General features: G+C 33.5%; 1 protein-coding gene across 4 annotated transcripts; it reads left to right on the top strand.

The window, feature by feature from the left end:
* The first annotated feature begins 1,851 nt into the window (after positions 1-1,851).
* On the top strand, positions 1,852-19,939 carry LOC143256643 (CUE domain-containing protein 2-like). 4 transcript variants are annotated; one of them, XM_076514118.1, is made up of 8 exons: positions 1,852-1,956; positions 2,553-2,663; positions 4,405-4,548; positions 12,615-12,679; positions 14,589-14,773; positions 15,613-15,869; positions 16,473-16,533; positions 18,871-19,939. In XM_076514118.1, exons 2-8 carry the CDS (start codon positions 2,566-2,568, stop codon positions 19,015-19,017), a joined length of 957 nt encoding a protein of 318 aa, XP_076370233.1. In that variant the 5' UTR covers positions 1,852-1,956; positions 2,553-2,565; the 3' UTR covers positions 19,018-19,939. The 4 variants fall into 4 exon arrangements, with proteins under 4 accessions (XP_076370233.1, XP_076370232.1, XP_076370234.1 ...); XM_076514117.1 differs by having other exon boundaries at positions 1,872-1,961; XM_076514119.1 differs by having other exon boundaries at positions 1,887-2,010.
* Positions 19,940-20,588: the final 649 nt, after the last annotated feature.

Below are 20,588 nucleotides of genomic sequence, written 5' to 3'. Positions count from 1 at the left end.
GAGCACAAGACGTAGTTGTAAGCCATTGCATTATTCACCAAGAGAGCTTGTGCACCAAAGTTCTAAATTTTGCAGAAGTCATGAAAAATGTCGTCCAATGCGTAAATTATATTCGAACACGAGAATTAAATCATCGACACTTTAAAAATTTTTTAGATGAGCTGGACAGTGAGTATTCAGATGTTTTGTACTTCTCTGCTGTACGTTGGCTTAGTAGAGCTGCTACTTTGAAGAGATTCTGGAATCTGCGAGAGGAGATTAAGTTCTTCATGGAGAGCAAACGTCAGAATGTGGACTTCTTGAGCAATGAGAACTGGCTGAATGACTTAGCATTCCTCACAGACATTACACAGCATCTGTCTGATTTAAACTTAAAACTACAAGGGAAAAGTCAACTTGTGAATAAGTTGTTTGAGCATATTTGTGCTTTTGAGAAGAAATTGGAACTTTTCCAGGTTCAGTTGAGAAGAGCCATATTGACCCATTTTACATGTCTTGCAACCAGGAAACTGGAATTTCCTAATCTGGATTGCACCAAATATGGAACCAGTGTACAAAAGCTGCGTGATGAGTTTGCAAACAGATTTCCAGATTTCAGACAAACTGAAATTAGATTGAAATTGTTCGCTCAACCTTTTGATTTGGCAGTGGAAGACAGTCCTGATGATTGCCAAATGGAACTCATTGAACTGCAGGCTGACATGGACACTAAAAAGGAAATTCTCTGAAAACAGTTTGCTAGACTTTTATAAACTCTGTGTACGTGAAAAGTTTCCCAATTTGTCCCGTCATGCACAAAGAATTGCCTCCCTTTTTGGTAGCACCTACTGCTGTGAGCAATTTTTCTCCAAAATGAAGCTCATCAAAACCAAATGTAGAAGTCAGCTGACTGATGAACATTTGACCAGTCAGTTAAGAGTGGCAACCACTTCTGTCAAAGCTGATATTGACAAGCTTTGCAAGGACTCTAAATTTCAAGTGTCGCACTAAAATGATCACTCATGCAAAAATATAAAATATTATTGCTTGCATTTTGAGAATTTTTTTTAATTTATTGTGCATGTACACGAATAAGCTTGTTTTTTAAGTGGCCCCGCTTGATTGATGAAGTTGGTTATATGGCCCACCGACGAAAAATGTTGCACACCCCTGTTCTAAAACAAACAAAACAGAGAAGAGGAGAGAACAATATTTCGACCTTCTTCGGTTATCGTCAGGTTCACGCCTTCTACGTTCCTACACTCAATTATACAACCCCCTTTAAACATGTGGTCAGCTATCGGTTAGTTACTTTTTTCTTTCTTTGTGAACCTGACGATGACCAAAGAAGGTCGAAACGTTGTTCGCTCATCGACGTAGAGATTTCTCTATCCATATCAGTCGTTTTTAGGTACATATTTTTCTCTACAACTGGGTTGTATCGTCATCACGGAAATCAAAACATATTTTCTTATTAAACATTATTTTGAATAATTTTTCTTTTGGTTTGCCAATATATTCTCCGGAAAATACTATTTCGATGGGTCAGCGGTAAATTTCTGGACTTACACGCTAAAATCTGGGGCTCGATTTCCCGTGGTGGACATAGCGTTGTTAGCCTATTTTGTACCTTTACGGTAATTTACGTTAAAAACAAATCACGATCTAAAGTTATTTTCCCATGCAAGTAGTTCAATAATTTGAAAAATAAAACAAAGAAGCACTAATCTAAAAATCTTAAAACGAATTGATTCAAAGATGTAAACGCATTATTACATTTTGTTTGTTTGTTTGTTTTGGAATTTCGCACAAAGCTACTCGAGGGCTATCTGTGCTAGCCGTCCCAAATTTAGCATTATTACATAACAAACAAAAAAGTCTATATTGTAGTTGCAAATTTTAGGTGTAGGTGGTGTTGTAATTTTTAAATGAGACATTTTGGATAATTATTGTTGTTACAAGAAGTGGATGTGTAAGGTGAAGTATGTGATTTTATTGTTTTTTGCTTTCTGACATTTCTTTTTTTAAAAGGTAAGTTTAGTCTATAGAGTATTATCATTATTGTTACTAATTATTTCCTTGCTTTTCCTACCACAGGGTCTTTCTTTTTTTTTAGCACCTGATATTAAAGGTGTTTGTAGACGGTGATACATCCAAGACAAATTGTGTTAAACTGAGTAGAAGTAACGTTATACTTCTAACAACAGTGGAAGAAGTGTAGTTGTTGTAGTGTCAAATTGAAGTCAAATGTGAATAGAAGATTTCAATTTTGTTGAAAATTGTATCAAAGTGTGCGTGTGTATATATATGTATTTTAAAAATTATATTTGCTTTATCCCTTTTTACTAAGTTTCCAACAGTGTGATAAACGTCATAAAATTTAGTTTTTTTTTGTGATAACTAAGTATTTTATAAACACTATAGTAAATTGTATTTATTTTTAAAATTTGCAATTAACATAGAAAAGAGTGTGTGTAAAACTTTATAGTATAAACATTATGTATGATAATCGTTATGCATTTCTAATGAAGTACTTTGGTATTATTAGTTGATGTATATTTCTTATTTCTTAGTTTGTGTTTAACCATGAGCACCCTTGAAGACATATTGGAGTCAAGAGATAATTTTGTAAAGAGCAAGCTAGTAACCTTCATTGAAAACCATACAGGAGAAGATGCATCAGAGTAAGTACATAATGTATACATAATTGCTTTAGTAACATTTTGTTAAAATCCAGCTGTGTTTGATATAGGTAATTTGATTTTGAAAATAGTTATGTGATTTGAAAGTATACTTATTTAGAAAATAAAACGAACAATTTTCTGCCAAAGCATGGCACTATTTCCAGTGTTACTAGGGTAAATTGCCTAAGCAGAATGTTTAGACCTGCGTATATATATGATGAGCTGAATGTGTGCTAAATAAGTTTATCATGTGTGTATATATACATGTATGTGTAAACAATAAGAAAAAAGGAAAATTTCTAGTTTTATTTGAAACATATACTCAATCTAGGCATTGCTCTATAAAATTGTCTTTAAGAAATATTTGTCACTGCTGCCTAATCACTATAAAATCTTTCAGTTTTTACAGTCAAGTGGTACATTTTCTAGTTTTAAGAAATATAGAATTGAAAAGCTTTTTTTCTTTCTGTTTAAAACTATTTAGACAACCCAGAATGCTATGTGATACTCATTTAGCTATGGGAAAATATGACTCTCATTATGAGTACGATGAGATAGAATGTGAGAGAAAATAAAGCACTAGAAATAGGTTTAACTTCATTAGAAAAACAACACAAACATAAACCTGCCATGGTGAAATTATACATGTATTTTTTCTAACAACTGTGTTAGAAAAATAATTAAGCATTTTACCATGAAAGGTCATATCCTGATTTTTTATATCACCAGAAATTTTGTACACAAATCCTTAATGCAATTGAAGATACATTGTTACATTATTAGCACCTCTGTCTGTTAAAGGTTAATGACAGGAGATATTTGACAAATTTCGGGATTGATTTGAAATTAATGCAAGCATCTGTGGCATTAACAACAGGGGTCAAATAGGTTATGAAAGAAATTTCTGTCTTAGTGAACTCGCTTTCACATCTATATTTTTAAGACAATTTATTTTCTGTTTTACTGTTCTTGGGGAGACTGTAAAAATTTGCTCTTCTAATAATATCCAAGTTAACAATTCCTGTCAGCTCCAGCCACCATTGCATATAGTTTGTTCTTGTAATAAAAAATTAACATTTATGAGACAAAGAGGAACTTTACTTTCACCAAATGCAGACTGCCTATTGTTCAGATTTTAAGGATTGAATGAAGATATTTTTGTGAAAAAGCCTAAAGAGAAAGTTAATATTTTAGTGTAGTTTATATAAGTGAGAAAATATGAAATCAAATTAATATATGTACACAGATAAAAAAATGTTACAGATGTAGTGTTTAATTCTTTTTGTAACCTTTAATAAAATAAATCAAACTTAATGGTGTTAATACTATTTTACAGTTAAAAGGTTATTAGTTAATTATCTGTGTATTAGTTTACCCATAACATCTTCCTTCCTAATACCTCTAATAGGATTTTATTATTTTTGGTTAATAATATAGAAATTAAAACTTTTCAGTTATCAAATGGATACTAATACATGAGCATCTAAATGTCCAGAAATGAAACTGAATAGATCAGATACTGAATACCATTTGAATATGCATTATAATCATGATGGAAAGTACTAAAAAAGTCACCCAGTGTTCTTATGACCATGGTTTTAATGTGCTGAATGAAAAAACAAATTGTAGCATAAGCTGCATGCATATGAGGATTATTAATTAAATGTGAATCACCAGTTTTATTTTTATAATACATCTAACATTTTGTATGGGCTTAATTTATACTGGCTTTGATTTTCAGGGTGATAGATGAGATTGTTCTCAGTTATGTGATGAGTTTGCTCGAGACTCTAGGAAATGTTGATGAAGTTGATGATGCTTTTGATGTTGACATGTTCACTGAGATGATGGCTGCTTACATTCCAGCATTTAGTACAATTAAGAGGTAATGTAATCTTTTGTTGCAGTTCAAAATGTATGTTACAAAATTGTCATAAGTTATAAAAGGAATTTTCATCAGATGGTAGTAAATGTTAAGGCAGATTTTATTTCCCTCCAGTTGTGACTTTCTGTTCTTGACCAATATTTGAAAGTGCTTTAAGCTGATTGTAAAAGAGATTAATGATATTTTATTCTTTTTTACTGTGAAGTGTTTCAGGTCACACTGTCATATCTTGTTGACAGTAACATAAAGTACACATTTGCATACATAGACTGTGGTTTTATATATTGATGCTGGGATGTTTGTCATGAAAGAGCATTTTGATTGCACTAAAACAATTTGCATTGTTGTGTAGTTTCTATTCCTGTGTTATATATACATATCACAGTTTTTATACAGTGTATAGGTACTTTTAGAATCCCAGGGTATGACACATGGTTTACAAGGGAGTCACTTTCATTGTTGTTTGGTAGCAGATAGTCAGACCTTCATATAATTTACTCAAAACTACCTTGATATTAAAACTGTCTAAAAATATCAGTTGAATATCTTATCCCTGGCTACTGCTTTTATTTTACTAACCCAACTTACAGTTGTGGCTTCTCATCACTCAGGCAATGATTTTTGCTGTCTTGGGATTTGCTTTGAATTAAGCTGACTTTATTCTTTTTTCAAATACTGAAATTTAATTTATTAACTTCTTGTTGAAATAAATTTTGAGGATTTTTGGGTCTCTCTTAATCACTTGTATTATGGCTGCTGCTTTACCTTCTCTTCCTACTTTTCAGTGGGTATTCCCATGTTTCATGAATATGTGGCTATTTGCAGTTGTGAATTGCTCCTCACACTTTCCATGCATTTGTATATTAATGAACAAACCTTTATTTCATTTTGTTCTAGTATACTGTTGACACTCTCCTCAATATTTTGATTATACTAAGTTATTATGGTTTATTTTTCTAGTTATTAAATGTTTTCAAAGGTAACCCTATTTGGTTTGTAGCTGTAGTATTTTATTTAGCTGATCTAATCAGTTTCACCATTTTTTGTTCAATTTATTTAAGTATCGTATGAGAGCAGACATCTGTCAGTACTCTTGTGCTTCCAGCAAATAATGTGGCATTCATCTACATACATTAATTTTTCTTTCCAGTTACACAAATATTGTGGCTGAATCTTTATATTCTTTTTACTTCTATTTGGTGGGTGAACAGGGAGAGATTCTTTCATGTTGTATGACTGTGTGGCTAATTTCACTGGTAAGTTATTTGTCATTTTTTTCCATGAGTTTGTGTTGTTTGCAAGTTAAGATCAGATTGTATATACTTTATTTTCACGTTGATTTCTCCTCTTGATGTGAAATCCTGTACATGGTGAGGAGACCTCCCAGGGAAGGTTCTGTTCTTTCAGTTTACCTCCTCTGGAATCTAAACATCCATCCACGTGTTTGTTGTGTGTGATGACCTGTGAAGGTGGGGAGAGGATCCTTTAGCCTTAAATTCCTGTAGATGGGCAACCTTGGGATGGCCCTCCTAGGGTCAGTTGGCTGGTCCACTTGGGCTAGGGTTGATCAAGTGCCAGTGTTGGATGTTCTGAACAGATGTTGTGGACATTGTGTCTGATGTTGGTGTTTGGGTATAGTGCTCGTGAAACTCCAGCATAGCTGCAGTGCCCTTGTATGGCATTGTAGTGCATCTTGTAGGGATCCATGGTGGGCACTGAAAAATTCTTTTTTTACCATGCATCCTCCAAATAAAAACTTAACTAAAATAGTGAAAAAACAGTCTGTAGGTAAATGGCCACATCTATAAGATTCAGAGCAGCAATCTTCAATATCTATAATACCTGTACCTCATTTTCTTATACGACATTCTCTTTCAGACAAACCTTTAGAGCAAATGTCTCCCTTTTTTATTCAGAAGGTGCTAGAGGGACTTACTGGCTCTCCATAGTCAGTCAAAAAGCTTTGCTCTGGTGACATACTGCAGGAAACATCCACATCTCAATACAGTGAACTCCTCTTTATTCAAAAGCAATTGGGGATATACCTGTTGAGATTATGCCTCATGCTACTTTGAATTCATCACTAGGAGTATTTGTTGAGAGGGATTTGAAGAACATCCTTGAGTCAGAGATTCTCGCTGGTTTCTCCACCCAAGGAGTTTCTGTAGTGAGGTGTATTTCCACCCACAAAGATGGAATTATGATGCAGACCCATGTCCTCATTTTCACATTTATATCACCGTATCCAGCTGCCACCATCAAGGCAGGTTATTTTAATTGCAAGGTATGGCCATACATTCTAAACCCCCTCAGATGCTTCCGGTGCCAGTGGTTTTGTCACTCAAAGACATTATGTCATGGTTTCTTGACCTGTGCTCATTGCGGTGGCAAGGACCACAATGTCTATGAGTGTGAAATGGACCCTCATTGCATCAGTTGTAATGGCTCTCACCCATCCTATTTTTGTTCTTGTTCTCAGTGGTTGGAAGAAAAAGAGGTGCAGCGTTTGAAGACAATTCACAACATTACTCACCCTGAGGCTTGAAAGTCGTTGTCTACCACTTCATTTTAGACGTGTGCTGCTGCACTTTATTCTACTACTGCAGTGGTAGTGCAGACAGATCTCTCTGTGCCTCCAAAAGAATCATTCTCAAACCATATGAAAAGTCTTTTGATCTCCATGGTTAAAAAAGTTGATGAATCAACATCAACACCCATATCTGTTCCTGATATCCATTCCAGCAAAACCCAAGATCAACTTCTGGGTATGGGCATTTCCTTGGGTACATCTTCTCCTGCTCCAAGAGGGGTCACTCTGTAGAGCGTATGCTCTCTGATCATAACCTTTCTCTTTTCAAAACTGTGTCTTATACTTATTTTTATGAAACTAGTCAGTCCTTTACTGCTATTGATCTCTCAAGTTGCTCCCTTTCACTATTTTCCCTCTTTTCATGAAAGGTTGACAATAACCCGTGAGGCAGTGATCATATACTTATAATTTTTGAGAGACTGGTTGTGGTCAAAGCCACCCGACCCACATGCCCCCATGGAAGCTGGATCACGCAAACTTGCCCTCTTTCACTGCTCTCACAGAACTTGATCCTGCCATCATCTGTAAGCCATCAGTAGATGACTGTGTGGCAGCAGCAATTGACTGTATTATACAAGCAGCTGCTCCATGTATTCCTAACACCTTGACATATTTTCCATGATATCCTTGTCTGTGCTGGAATTCTGCCATTTCACATGGCACAGAAGGCTCAAAAATGGGTCTTGGATACTTTTTGTAGGTATCCTGCATTCTCGAACCCCATTGCTTTCCAGCTGGCCTGTGCATGTGCTCTGGGTAAGACGTCAAAGCCATAAAGAATCTTGGATTAAGTTCACAACCAGCATATCTTTTATAACGAGTTCCAAAGTCATATAGGACAAGATTCGAAAGGTCAGTGGGTAATGTGATTCTGCTTCCCTCTCAATCTTGCTCTTTGATGGCCAAGAAGTAGTTGATACCTGTAGCATTGCCGATATTCTTAGTGAAAGCTTTTGCCAGGTATCTAGCACTTCTGCTTTATTCTCCACCTTCTTAACCATCAAAACTTGGGCAGAGCAATCACCTCTTTCATTTTGAGCTAATTGTTTCTATAACTATAATTGTCCCTTTACACTGGTAGAACTCAAATTAGTTCTTCATCGGTCTGGCAGTACATTAGTCGGACCAGATGATGTAAACTACAAAATGCTGTGCCATCTATCTCCTGCTTTTCTTGCTATCCTTCTAATTGTTTTTAACTAGATCTGGCATAAAAATGATTTTCCTTATGCTTGGCACCATGCTTTTGTACTCCCTTTTGCTAAACCTGGGAAGGATTCCAAGATTCCTTTGAACTACCATCCAATTGCTTTGACAAGTTGTCTTTATAAGATCTTAGGAAGGATAGTTACTGCTCATCTTGTTGGTTCCTTTAATCAAACAACCTCCTTTTGCTCACTCAGAGTGGGTTCCAACGACAGTGCTCCATCATGGACCACCTGATTCGACTTGAAACATCAATCAGAGAAGCCTTTCTCAAGTGACAACATCTTGTATTAATATTTTTTGACATTGAGAAGACTTATGATACTACATGGAGGTATGGCATTTTGCGAGACCTCCATTTATATGGGTTACATGGTCTTTTGCCCATTTTTATTAAAAATGTTTTAATGGACAGGCAATTCCAAGTTTCTGTGGGTTTGACATTTTTTCATTCTTTTCTACAGGAACTTGGAGTCCCTCAGGGCTGTGTTTTGAGTGTCACACTTTTCAGTATAAAGATTAATGCCATCACTGAACAACTCCCTCTCACTGTTGCAAAGGGGCTCGTTGTTGACGACTTTCACATCTCATGTCAGTTGTCAAACATGAGGTATATTGAGCAGCAGCTGCAGTCTGCTCTCACTTGTTTACTGAAGTGGACCACAGCAAACGGTTTTAACTTCTCTCTCTCTGAAACAGTTTGCATGTATTTTTGCCAGTGCAGAGCCGAAGTCCCTGATGATGAACATGGTCTAGCATCTTCAAGGCCAAGGTACTGGCAGAGCCATAGATCAGTGACCCATAGTTTAGTTTCGATCAAATAAAAGCACAATATATTTTTACCATAGAACATTAATCTGCTCCCCAAGTGGTGGAAGAGAGGACACAGAGGATGTTCAATGCTCTTGTACATTTGATCCATTGCTGCTTAATGTGTTGTATAAAGGTCAGCTTATGGTCAAAGATAAGTCCCAAGAACTTTGTCTCAGAGACAACTGGTAGCACAACTTCACCAATACAGAGTTCAGGATCATGGTGAATAACCCATTGGTGACAAAAGTGCATGCACATGGTTTTAACTTCTCTCTCTCTAAAAACTTTGGTTTTTGGACCTGTTTCCCTATCCTTGAGTCTTTGCTGTCAATGCCTTCAACCAGGATTGGTCTTATCTGTTCCTCTCTATTTACCATTTCATCCATTTACTTTATTGAGAGGTCTTTCTCATCCATGCTACTCTATGCATGGTTTTCTTGATTGCTCCTCACTGGCTTGCTCATCCTTGACTTCATTGATTGCTCCAACTGCAAGTGGTCTCTTTTCTTACTCTTCTCTTCTGTCCCAGCCTACTTCATTAATCCAAGTACCTGGCTCTCCATCCCATGCTGTCTGTCGTCTATCCTTATGACTAGCTTTTTTTCAGGTCCTTGGGAAGAAGTTCTGGTTTCTCTCAGAGAGTAACCTTGTGTTTAGCTTGTTCCATTTGTCCTTCTTTTGGTTTTATGTGAAAACAAGTGGAATGTTTGTTGCTCTTGGTAATCGAATTGTAGTTTTTGAGCTTTTCTTTCAATGGTTGCTTGTATCTCAGAGTTTCTTATATGAACCTTTCCAAGGAGTTCTTTGGTCTTTCCTATTTACGGATTTCAGTAAAGTTATTGCATACCTTCCCATTTCTAATTTCCATGGGGTTCCTGCTTCCCCTGTTCTTTTCCATATTCATCTTTTCTTTCTTGCTCTGTTAGTTACTGAGATATCAATTGCTCCTTGACTGGGGCATTAATATGGTCTTTCATGCCCTCACTTTACCTCTGTTCAAACCAGAGTGGCTGTGTTCCCTATTTTACCTCTCTTTGAAGTCATATTTCCTCTTCCTCCTGGCCTGTTGATGCTTTAGGTCAGATATTTTTGCTCTCAACATTATCTGGACATTGTACCACTCCTCTTACCTCATCTTTTAGCTGGATCATGCATTCATTTGTAATATCTCTGCATCTCAAGAAGGTCAGTCCTCCTTTTACCCTATCTGCATATGCTCTGTTTCTCATCTCTACCATTGTCCTTATCCAGATAGACTCCTCTATCCTGTTTATGCTCCCCATTGTGATGCAGTGTTTCACAATATTACTAGAGTTTAAATTCCTCATAATTGTGTCATTAATATGTCTATCCAGGACCATAGCTACCATGGATGATATTTGTAAACCAGAATGGGATTGCTGCTTATCCCTGCCATGCTGAATTGAATAAATCAGTTTAGTTTGATTTTAAGCATAGAGGTTTGTGATCACGCATTGCACTTTCTTGGATATTGCAGTCCATCTAGACTATTTTTTTTTCATTATTTTTCCCTATTTTCCACTGTGGAGTACAGAAGTCCTTACTGTACAACAGTTGCCTCTGGGGTGGTTAACCATTGAGGCAACCTTCTGGATGGGTTCTACAACAGTGGATATAACCATTCAATTCAGAGTATGGCAGTGGTATTCTGCCAGTGTAGAGGACATTACAATATCCTTTGGATGAGTAACTAATTCTTGGAGTTGAGACATCCAATTGCAGTTCCACCCCTCTTACCTATGTGTGGATGTTGGTACACAGCAAGTGAGGTTTTCCAGATCGAGTGAATCAATCACACAAGATCTCATATAGGTTTTGGATTGTCCATCTTCCCCTTTTAACTTGTCTTCTGTGTTGTGGATCATAGGTCTATGTGGCCTTTTTCTGCTTCTGCCTTGGCTTCCCTCATTTGGTGACGAGGCTATAAATGACCTAAGGTTATTTTGTGCTGGTTTCACAGTTGTGGGAGTTGAGTGCATTCAGTGGACTTCCCTTGGGTTTCAGTTGACACATTCCAGGATCCATAGCATTAGACTATCCTTTGAGTTCCTGGAGTCAAATTTTAGTATACATTTTGACTCTGGTATTTGAGATGAAGGTGGTATGATAATCATCCCATCCTTGCAAGGATTTTGGTACCCAACAAGTTTGGATGTAGTTGACTGAAGTATGGTCTGTCACTCCTTAGCCACTCTACCCCATGGGATACATCTTCATTTGCCTATTTTCCATTTAAATCTCATTGCTAAACTATCTTTGTCCACATGGATGTGCACCCTTTATGTTCCACCATGTGTTGTTCTCTTGAACATGTCAGTGTTCCTGGCAAAGAGATACCTGGCTCAGATATTGTGTGGTGCCCCTTCTCAGATTATTTGATGTGTTTTTTTTTTTTTTTGGGGTGTTCTCCAGATGCTTCCAGGGGATACATCTGTGCTTCCCTTACAATTGTCCCATCTCTGTCTCAATGTAGGATTCAATTTAATCTTGTGATTGGATGTAGAGTACCTTATTAGATGTTATAATTTTCCCAAATGAAATGGTGTTTCAGATTGGGACTTTTCTCTTCTCACACCCATCACATCCTCCCCACAATCATCTGGTGCTTTTTTCTTCTGCCAAACTTCAGAGTGATAGTTTGTTAGTGGTGCCTAAAGGGAGTCACATCTGTTTTTGTGATAGTAATGCTGTTGTACTGGTGAAGAAGTGATGTGTGACGAGTTGTACGAGAGACGTTTTGGAACTTTGGATTCCAGCAGAGGGATGATTAAAACTTGGGACATTGAAATCATTTACATACAGATGGCTGCACAAAATGAGAAAATACTATCTTATGAGAGAGGGAGAAATACCTATCAGAAATACATTTTCATTGTAATTTGCCAAATATTTCTTTTCTTGGGAACATAAAATGTGAAAACATTAATGAGTAAATGTTTTAGTTGGTACTGTAATGATTTATTATATTTTTCCAGTATTTGACTTCCAGTATTTAGTTTTATTATTATATTCACAGAAGAATGACCCTTATTTTTGGTGTGGTTATTCTCTTTTATTGTTGTGCCTTATGTTATAGAAATAACAATAACTTCATTTAAATTATTAGTGATAAATAATCTGGGAATTATTCATGTGTTTTTTTAATAATCTGCTTTGAAAAATACATGATAAGTAAATTTGAAGCTGTCTTGTTACCTACTATTTTGTTATTCCAAAAATGTTTTTTCCCTTTGTTACACTGTGCATAGGGTCATTTGATGAATGTCTTGTTTAGGATATTTGTGTAATAAACTACTTTTATGTTATAATTCTTGCAAGATTTTTGCTTAATAAAAATAAATGATCAAAACATTGTTCTTAATATTTAATTTCACAAAATTATTTTTTGCATAAGTAATTAGAAGTTCTTTAATATTTAAATTTTCATTTGGTACAGTGAAGCCATCTGTGAGTGGATGTTTGAATTAGCTAGGGAAATGACTTCTACAAGCACCAGTAAAGGTTAGTGCAACTTTTTCTGTCATGTAAATGCCTTCAAAACATCCTGTACATTTTTTCTTTCACGTAAGGCTAATATACTGCCATCTATTATATTACATGTGTGTAAAAGTATACATACAAGTGTTTACATATATTTATTTGATAATTTACAGTAGTGAAACCTTCTTTAAACTGATTTAAAGTCAACACTGTACAAGTTGTATGGTAAGAGTTATTAGTCACATATGGAAATAATTTTGAACAAAAAGTATTGTAAGAGTTATTTATAAATTCAGTTGATTAATTTTACTGTGCTTAATAAATAGCCCACACTGTGTGTCAGCAGCCTTTTTAAGTTTCCTTATTTACTTTTATGTTCATCATTCTCTAAATTGTTTGCTTGTTTTTATGGCTTTTTATGTATTTCCAAGGAGGACCAATGTATTCATATGTCTACAAATTCTGTTTTAGTAGACAAATGAGTTCTCATATTCCTGACATTTCTTATTATTAATCAAATATTTAGAATTTTATTATTAAAAACACACAAATAAAATTATTATTTTTACTTTATCTGTTTTGTACAATTGGATACCTTAGTAGAATATTTCATCAAATTTTCATAATTTTTGTTTATCAGCCATTGTATTATTGATCCTTGTACATAATGAGGGGGGGGGATTGAAAATAATCAAAAAAGAAAAAAAATCAGTTGTTTTCTTACAAGTGTCATAATGATAAAGTTTCTTTATACAGCTGTTTGTGGTGTGAATAAAGTAAAGTTTATGAGGGAAATTATTGTACGCTAATTTTTGTTAATGACATTTAAATAGATTTATATATTCATTAATGTTTTTCTATAAAGAGGCTTTCTAAATGGTACCATGTGTTGGCTTAAAAAACTTGTACTGTTTTTTCATTTATTTTTTATATTGTGAAATTTATAAATTTTAATTGAGACACACTATCTTAAAACATTAAACACTTCATCTCATTATAATTTCAGTTGCTTCCTTATGGTATACTAATATCTTGTTAATGTTGTTTAAGAAAATTGATCATTCAGTGGTATATTTATGTATGTCTTATGTGACCTTGTGATCAATATGAGATGCTATCACTGATTTAGTAACTTAAAGATTAATAAGGAAATATGTTTTTGGTGCAGAGATTTTTACAATATTGCCATTTTAAAAGTATTTTAATAAATTAGTTCTCAAAATTTCTAATAAAATCTGCTGCAAAGTTTATAAGTTTCACACCTAAAAACTAAAACTTGTTTTGATACCATACACAAAAGTGGATCATTATAGTTTTTTGCAGCAGTTATTCAAAATCAAAAGAAGATTAGGTTTAAGTAAGAGTTATTAGGGTTTTTCAACTTGTATGGACTTATATGATGTTGTGATTGCTTGAAGTAACTTTTTGATTTGTGAATCAGTATAGTCAAGAAAAAAACTTATCAAAAAGTTAGGACAATGGTATTTCCTTGTCAGGATTAAATCTGTAAGTACCTAAATTCATATTCTGAGAAAAATGTACCAATATTTTATTGCATTATCAGTTATTTTGCATAAATGATTTTAAAATGAACATATATATGCATCTGATAATAGTTTAGAATTTAAAATTTTTGTCTAGTCTGTTAGAGATAATACACAATGCTATTGTTTTTAAACACTTGAGATACTCAAACAAGTTGTTCTCATAGAAGTAAAGATTCAAATTTGAAGACAAGAAACCCACTTTTAAAAAAAATATAAAAGTTTGGGGATGGCTTGACTGGGTAATGTGCCTGAGGATGAGATAATCTTTTCAGAACATTGTAAATTTATGATAAAGGTTTCTTCATTACCAAGTCAAGCCATCTCAAGACATTTAAATGAAGATTTGAGTTTTGACTGTGAGAATGCCACATTTTCTTCAACAGTTTTCCCAGAGAATTTTAAAGATTATCACTCTCAGAGTCCCAGTCGTTCCAGTAAAAGTTATTTTTTCAAAGATGTCACTGCTAATCAACCGGATCCATGTTCTACACACAATAATTCTTCTACTCCTTTACAAAACATCAGCATTCCTAGCCAATCAAAAGAGCTCTTGAGCAATAATACTGAGGTAAGTTTTGTAATTCTCTTGAGTTTTGTTGCAATAGAAATGTTTAACTGTTTACCATAAAAGGGGGTGGCATTGATATCCATTTATTTTTCCTTTTCACAGTGAAATTATTTATTAAGATTGCATTAAGTTTAGAACAAACTTGCTGAATAGTGTCTGTTGTTGGCTTAAAAATGTATACAATTTCATATATATGTTTTATAATTTGTATGTTGCAAAATTTTCAGAATGTAGTTGTGAAAAAGTTAAGAACTTCTATTCATTTTATAATTTCTATTTTTCATTATGTTGGTCAGAAAATTTTATTTTATACATGCAGTCAATTTCAACTTGATTGATAGTCATTAACATATGTATCTTGATGATTATTTTAGTCTATAAATCTTAAAAACTTGCAGAAAGTGACAAAGATTTATAGGTGTGACCTGGGACTTGACTTTTAAAATGGCAGTAGATCAGATTAGGCAATAATAGTTTTGCTAAAACTATTTGATATGCAGGTGTGCATGCACTTAACATCTGAAAGATACCCATTGCCCTGGTAGGGGTTAATAGTTAATGTGATTAGAGTATTTAGTACTTACAAAAGCCTTTAGCTCAGAAAGCTGTTAAATGGATGAAGTTGACCTGATATGAACCACATTGGCAAATTAAAATGTTTATTCTAGTTTTATTTAAAACATTTAGTGTTTAGTAGACTTAATACTAAATTTAATTTTTACTTCTATATGAAAGAACATGCACTAATTGTATACTTGTATAGTCTTCATAAACATGTTACAAATGTTTATGTAGTTATGCTTATGAAGTGATTTAAATACCTATATATGTATTTACAGAAAGAACTAGATATGATGCACCAGACTAAAATATTGGCAGAAATGTTTCCTAACACCTGTATATTAGAAATTCAGAATTGTCTGAGCATTTCTGGTCAGGATTGTGAAAAGGCTGCACAACTGATTCTTCAAAGGCAAGAAACATCGAAAAACTTGAAAAGTTATTTGGTAAAAAATTCAAACACAAAACCTGAAGCCAATGGGACATTAGATAATGTTACTGATAATGGCAAATTGAAACACCAGATCATCAGCAAGTAAGAAAACAAAATACTAATTGATTTGTTTAATGTTTTTCTTTTGTTTTATTTTTATATTCAAAGGTTAATTTTAGTCAGTGTAACATCATTGATAATTGTTTTAAATCATAATCGGGCATGACATTGACCTTTGAACCCACTTATCCATTTGTGCATATGGACGGTATTCCCTCTTAGCTGTGCAGCCACTCAACAACCAGTCTAGTGCTATGCGCTTCATTATTCCAGCTGTGCAGATCCTTACAGATATAATTACAAAATGTTTAATATATTTCAGCTGACATTTTACATAGACATTTTTGTTAGGGTTAAAACAAAATATTTTTAGGATAATTTTGTAGTGAATCAAATATTTGTCTATAATTAACACAAAAGGTTAGAAGTAACTGTCTGATATATTTCTTTACTGTAGAGTATAAACTCTTTACAAACTCTGCCTGTACCCTATGATATTGTATAGATGAGTCTTTAGTCAGGAAGCTATGTATACATTTTGTAAGTAAATAGTACTATTTATCAGGAACCTGTTATATTGAAATGCAAACATTCAATAGCTTTGTTTTTTATTACATATCCAAGTTATTTTTACATGTTTTGTAGGTACGGCTATGTTGATCAAGATGACGATGTACGAAAACATAGACCAGTAGTACCGAAAACAGTAAGTATAAAGATTTGCTGTATCAGCATTCAGGTAGAAAAATTAATTTGAGAATTTAGGAAATATTGTATTGTGAATAAGTGTTAATGTGTGGGAGAGAGTATGTCTGTCTGTGTGTCTGTATATAAACAACTAAATGGGTGATTGGAAATCCATGGAGGTCATAAACTTCATCCCAGTCTAAGATCAAAAATAGAGAGTGATAAGGAGAGCTTATGTGTGTGAACTTCTGAATTCTATGTCTTAGAAGTATAATTGATGTTTTAGTAATACATCATTACTTAGTATTAAGTCTTGCTGTATTTACTATAGCTGATTTACACAGCAGTATTTTGATATTGATGTTGCACACATGCTACACAGCTACTCTTTTGGATGAATAAAATGAGAGAGATATTAAGACATACATTCACGTAGATCAAGATGGAGAAATCAGTTATAGTTTCTCTATAAAGATGATAAGTAAAATTGTTGATGTCAATAGGGTTATGTTACTTATCTTGTTCCTTGTGTATAGCCTTAAGTTGGTTGCGGCTCAGCTCAAAACTAACTTTTGTGTACATTCATTTAGTTATGAGGGTTTCAAATGTTTCACAAGCACAAAAAATGTACTACTATAAATTGTTTCCATGAAACTGCTTCACTACACACTTGAACATTTCCAGTTTTTAGTCAATCCCAATCTGCCGTATGCCTGAGGCTTGCTGTATCTGTTTGTCATCTATGTAACATAAATAAATATAAATTTTCTGTTGAAACTTATTTATGGACTTTATAGTTTTCACAAAAATGTGATGCTTTTAAAAATGTGTGCAAAGTGTATGAAGAGCCAAGGCATAGCAAATCTGACAATTGCTTATTTATTGATGCTGTTAAATGTTTTGAATTATGAAAAACAGATAGCTGATTTTTGTTTTAAAAAGCAGATGCACAAAAGATGTAATTGGTAGGTCTATACTTGGTTTCTCCCACCTACAATTTGATGTTTTATTTCTAAGTCATTTATGTTTCTGCTCTTTACTGTTTTTGATATTTATTTATCACTGTGGGTCAGTATCTCATCATAGTAGTTGATGTTATATGTATCTAGATATTGATACTATGATACAATATGTATCTGGATACAGAAGTTTTACCAATGGTTTGTTACAAAGGTTGACAGTCTTGTCTGTAATTTATTATCTATATTACTAACATTGTCTTCTTTAAGTATTTCACACTTTTCATTGCTTTATCATATTCTCAGGTTTGATCAACTAAATGGCAGATTACAAGAGAAATAAAATAAAAAAAAAAGTTAATATCTGTCTATCAGTTTTATTATTATTAATGTGTTGTGTTAGTTTGAATGTAATGTTTTTGATAAAAGTAATGAAGACAACATATAGTACTCAATACTCATCTTCCTTTATTAATTCATTAATTAATAGAAGTTCTGATTATTTTCTCTACAAAAGTCTTCTAATGTATACTGAAAGCTTGCCAAATTTCATGAAGATATATAAATCATACTGTATTGGATGACATATCAATACATTTGTATCACGGCTTCATAAAACAATATTTGTATGGTATTGCTGTAATGCTGCATCTCTAATAATTATGCTCTGTCACAATGAGAAGCCATATTTGGAATAACTTTGTAGTAAATGTGCAGTTTTGCAAAAAACAGTACCTGTAATGATTCACATTTATGTGTTATAAATTATGTTTGTGTAATACTTCTTTAAACTTACAGGTCAATGTTCAAAGTACTGTTGAATTATTGACTCGTACTGCATCAAATGACAGTGGATATTCATGTTGGTGTACTGTCACTTATATAGGGTTTATGCATATTGTATATGAATACTACATGTTTGAAATGCATGTAGTTTCTGTCTTAGTGGACATGTAAATGGTAGTTGATCCTTTTACAGAATTCACATTTATCAAGTGTGAATACTGTCCGTATCAAGTAAATATAAGATCCATCACTGGGAGTTTGTAGACTCCTTATTGGTGTTTATGTAGGTAAATGATCTACAATAAGTAAATTTGAGATTACATATTTTAGAGAGTTCATTTGGGCTTCACTTCAGCCAATTTCTCAATTTCTTTTTTACCTACCTTTATGTGTAGCACGTATAATTAGTACTTGTATGATGTGTGGTTTGACTTCTTTCCTGTGACTGTGTAAGTATTTTACTGGTTTTTGTGTGAGATACATATTTATCATGCTTGAATGTAATGAGGCTCAATTGTCATCAAGTTCATATATGTTATCACCAATCTTTTTAAAAAATTATTTCTGTTACATAAGACCCAAAACGTGATAACTGTTCTTTCTTCCTTTAGGAACCCAAAAAGTTGATCCGTTACCGTGACAACAAAGTAGTGAGTATGAAAGGTGAAAGATATTGTAATATTAAGAAAGAAGAACCAGAAGAAATGAAAAAGACTTATATTTCTCTCAAACCAGCTCGTCAATACAGATTTCACTAAATGTTACTTTTTGGAAAAAAGTTGTTATAATGAGAAAGAAATCAAGGTTAATCATTTTTTTACATTTTACCTTTTAAGACTGAATGTCTGTGGGCTTTGTTTTAATATAGGTCATACTGTAAATGTATACTTGAGAATTCTTGTGCTAAAGAGTAGAGTCTGCTACCATTTTCTTAAATTGACTGATTCTAGAATGTTTTTATTGGACAGCTCATTTCCTTGTCATGTTTAAACATTCTGAGTGTTAATATGCAGGTCCTGCTTCAACAAACAGGATGCTTCTCTGTGCATTGTGTAATTATAAGAGCATGGTCTGGTTTTATTAAATTTGATATCCTTTATCAGCACAATTCTCCTATTTTAGTAAGTTATTTATATTCCATCTCTTAGACTGCTAATAGAAATCCAAAAAGTGGTAGTTATCATTCACCTTGCAGATATTGGAAATAGCAAATGTAAAGAATGTTAGTGGTTCTACTTGTAGATTGACATAGTGGTGTTTTCATGTTCTAATGTTTCTACTGTTTGGTGTACATCAGTAAAAAATGCCTAATTTGAGTATGTGATTCCTTTAATATATTTGGCTAATATTTATACAAAACAAAGCACAGGAACCCAAGCAGGGTATAACTTTATCTCATGATAGATAGTTAAAAATAATAATTTTTCCTATTTTAATAATAAAAAGAACGGTTGCTATAGTATGAAAAAACAAACCAATTGTACATAATTTTTATGCTGAACTTCCATTAAGGTTTTGAAAAAAAAATATTCTTGTACATTTGTCATGTAACTAAAACAATTTTGAGGATGAATTTGAGTGCTGATTAAGCACTTAATAGACTTCTGAGTGAACAAAGCAGAAAAATAATGTCAAAAGACATTTTGTACTTAAAGTATTAAAGCTCTTTACTTATTTGAAGTGTGTGTTGTGTTATCTGAATGTTTGTTTTTAAACTGAGGTGTAGGATAACCTTTAATTTAACTGCTTTTAATTTTACATTTGTGCCCCAATGGGACAAGTGTAAGTATTTTGATTTGCAATGCTACAATCAGGGGCTCAGTTCCCATCGGTGGGCACAGCAGATAGCCAATGTGGCAATGCTGTAACAAAAGACATAGATACATAATTTTAATGTCTTTATACGATCAATGGGGTGTAAGTATATATTTTTGAAGCACATGACATTAAGGTGTTCTTTCATTTAATCACGTATACTTATTAGTGTTTTTACTCATTTTTCATAAGAGAGTTGTTTTCATGGGATATGATATTTTCCAGTGTGTATCTGAGAGTATTCATGAAACAATGAGAAACACACAATTTTAATAACAGCTGGAAATTGTTTAAAAAGCTACATTTTAATATCTGCTTTTCACAATGTTTTATGTAATGTTTCACAAATGTAATGCTATTAGCAGTATCATTGTGCCAGTATGTCTATTATGCTTTCTCAGAGTTTGGTGTAGTGTGATTGATTTTTTTCATGAAGCTTTGTCCAGAGTACAGTTGGTACTTTTGTTGAGTGTGAGATGCATCAGATGTCAAATTTATTAAAGGTTTAAGTTTT

Source organism: Tachypleus tridentatus, chromosome 7 (genome assembly GCF_004210375.1).
Source record: "Tachypleus tridentatus isolate NWPU-2018 chromosome 7, ASM421037v1, whole genome shotgun sequence".
Lineage (NCBI taxonomy): Eukaryota > Metazoa > Arthropoda > Merostomata > Xiphosura > Limulidae > Tachypleus > Tachypleus tridentatus.
Note: the sequence above shows the minus strand (reverse complement) of the source record. Positions and strands in the feature narration are given on the sequence as shown.

What these genes read in the sequence shown, in the direction of transcription:
- LOC143256643 (XM_076514117.1), top strand. An exon ending in TCTTGAGCAATAATACTGAG is followed by an intron (nt 14,774 to 15,612) that starts GTAAGTTTTGTA and finishes ATGTATTTACAG; the next exon opens with AAAGAACTAGATATGATGCA. An exon ending in AAACACCAGATCATCAGCAA is followed by an intron (nt 15,870 to 16,472) that starts GTAAGAAAACAA and finishes CATGTTTTGTAG; the next exon opens with GTACGGCTATGTTGATCAAG.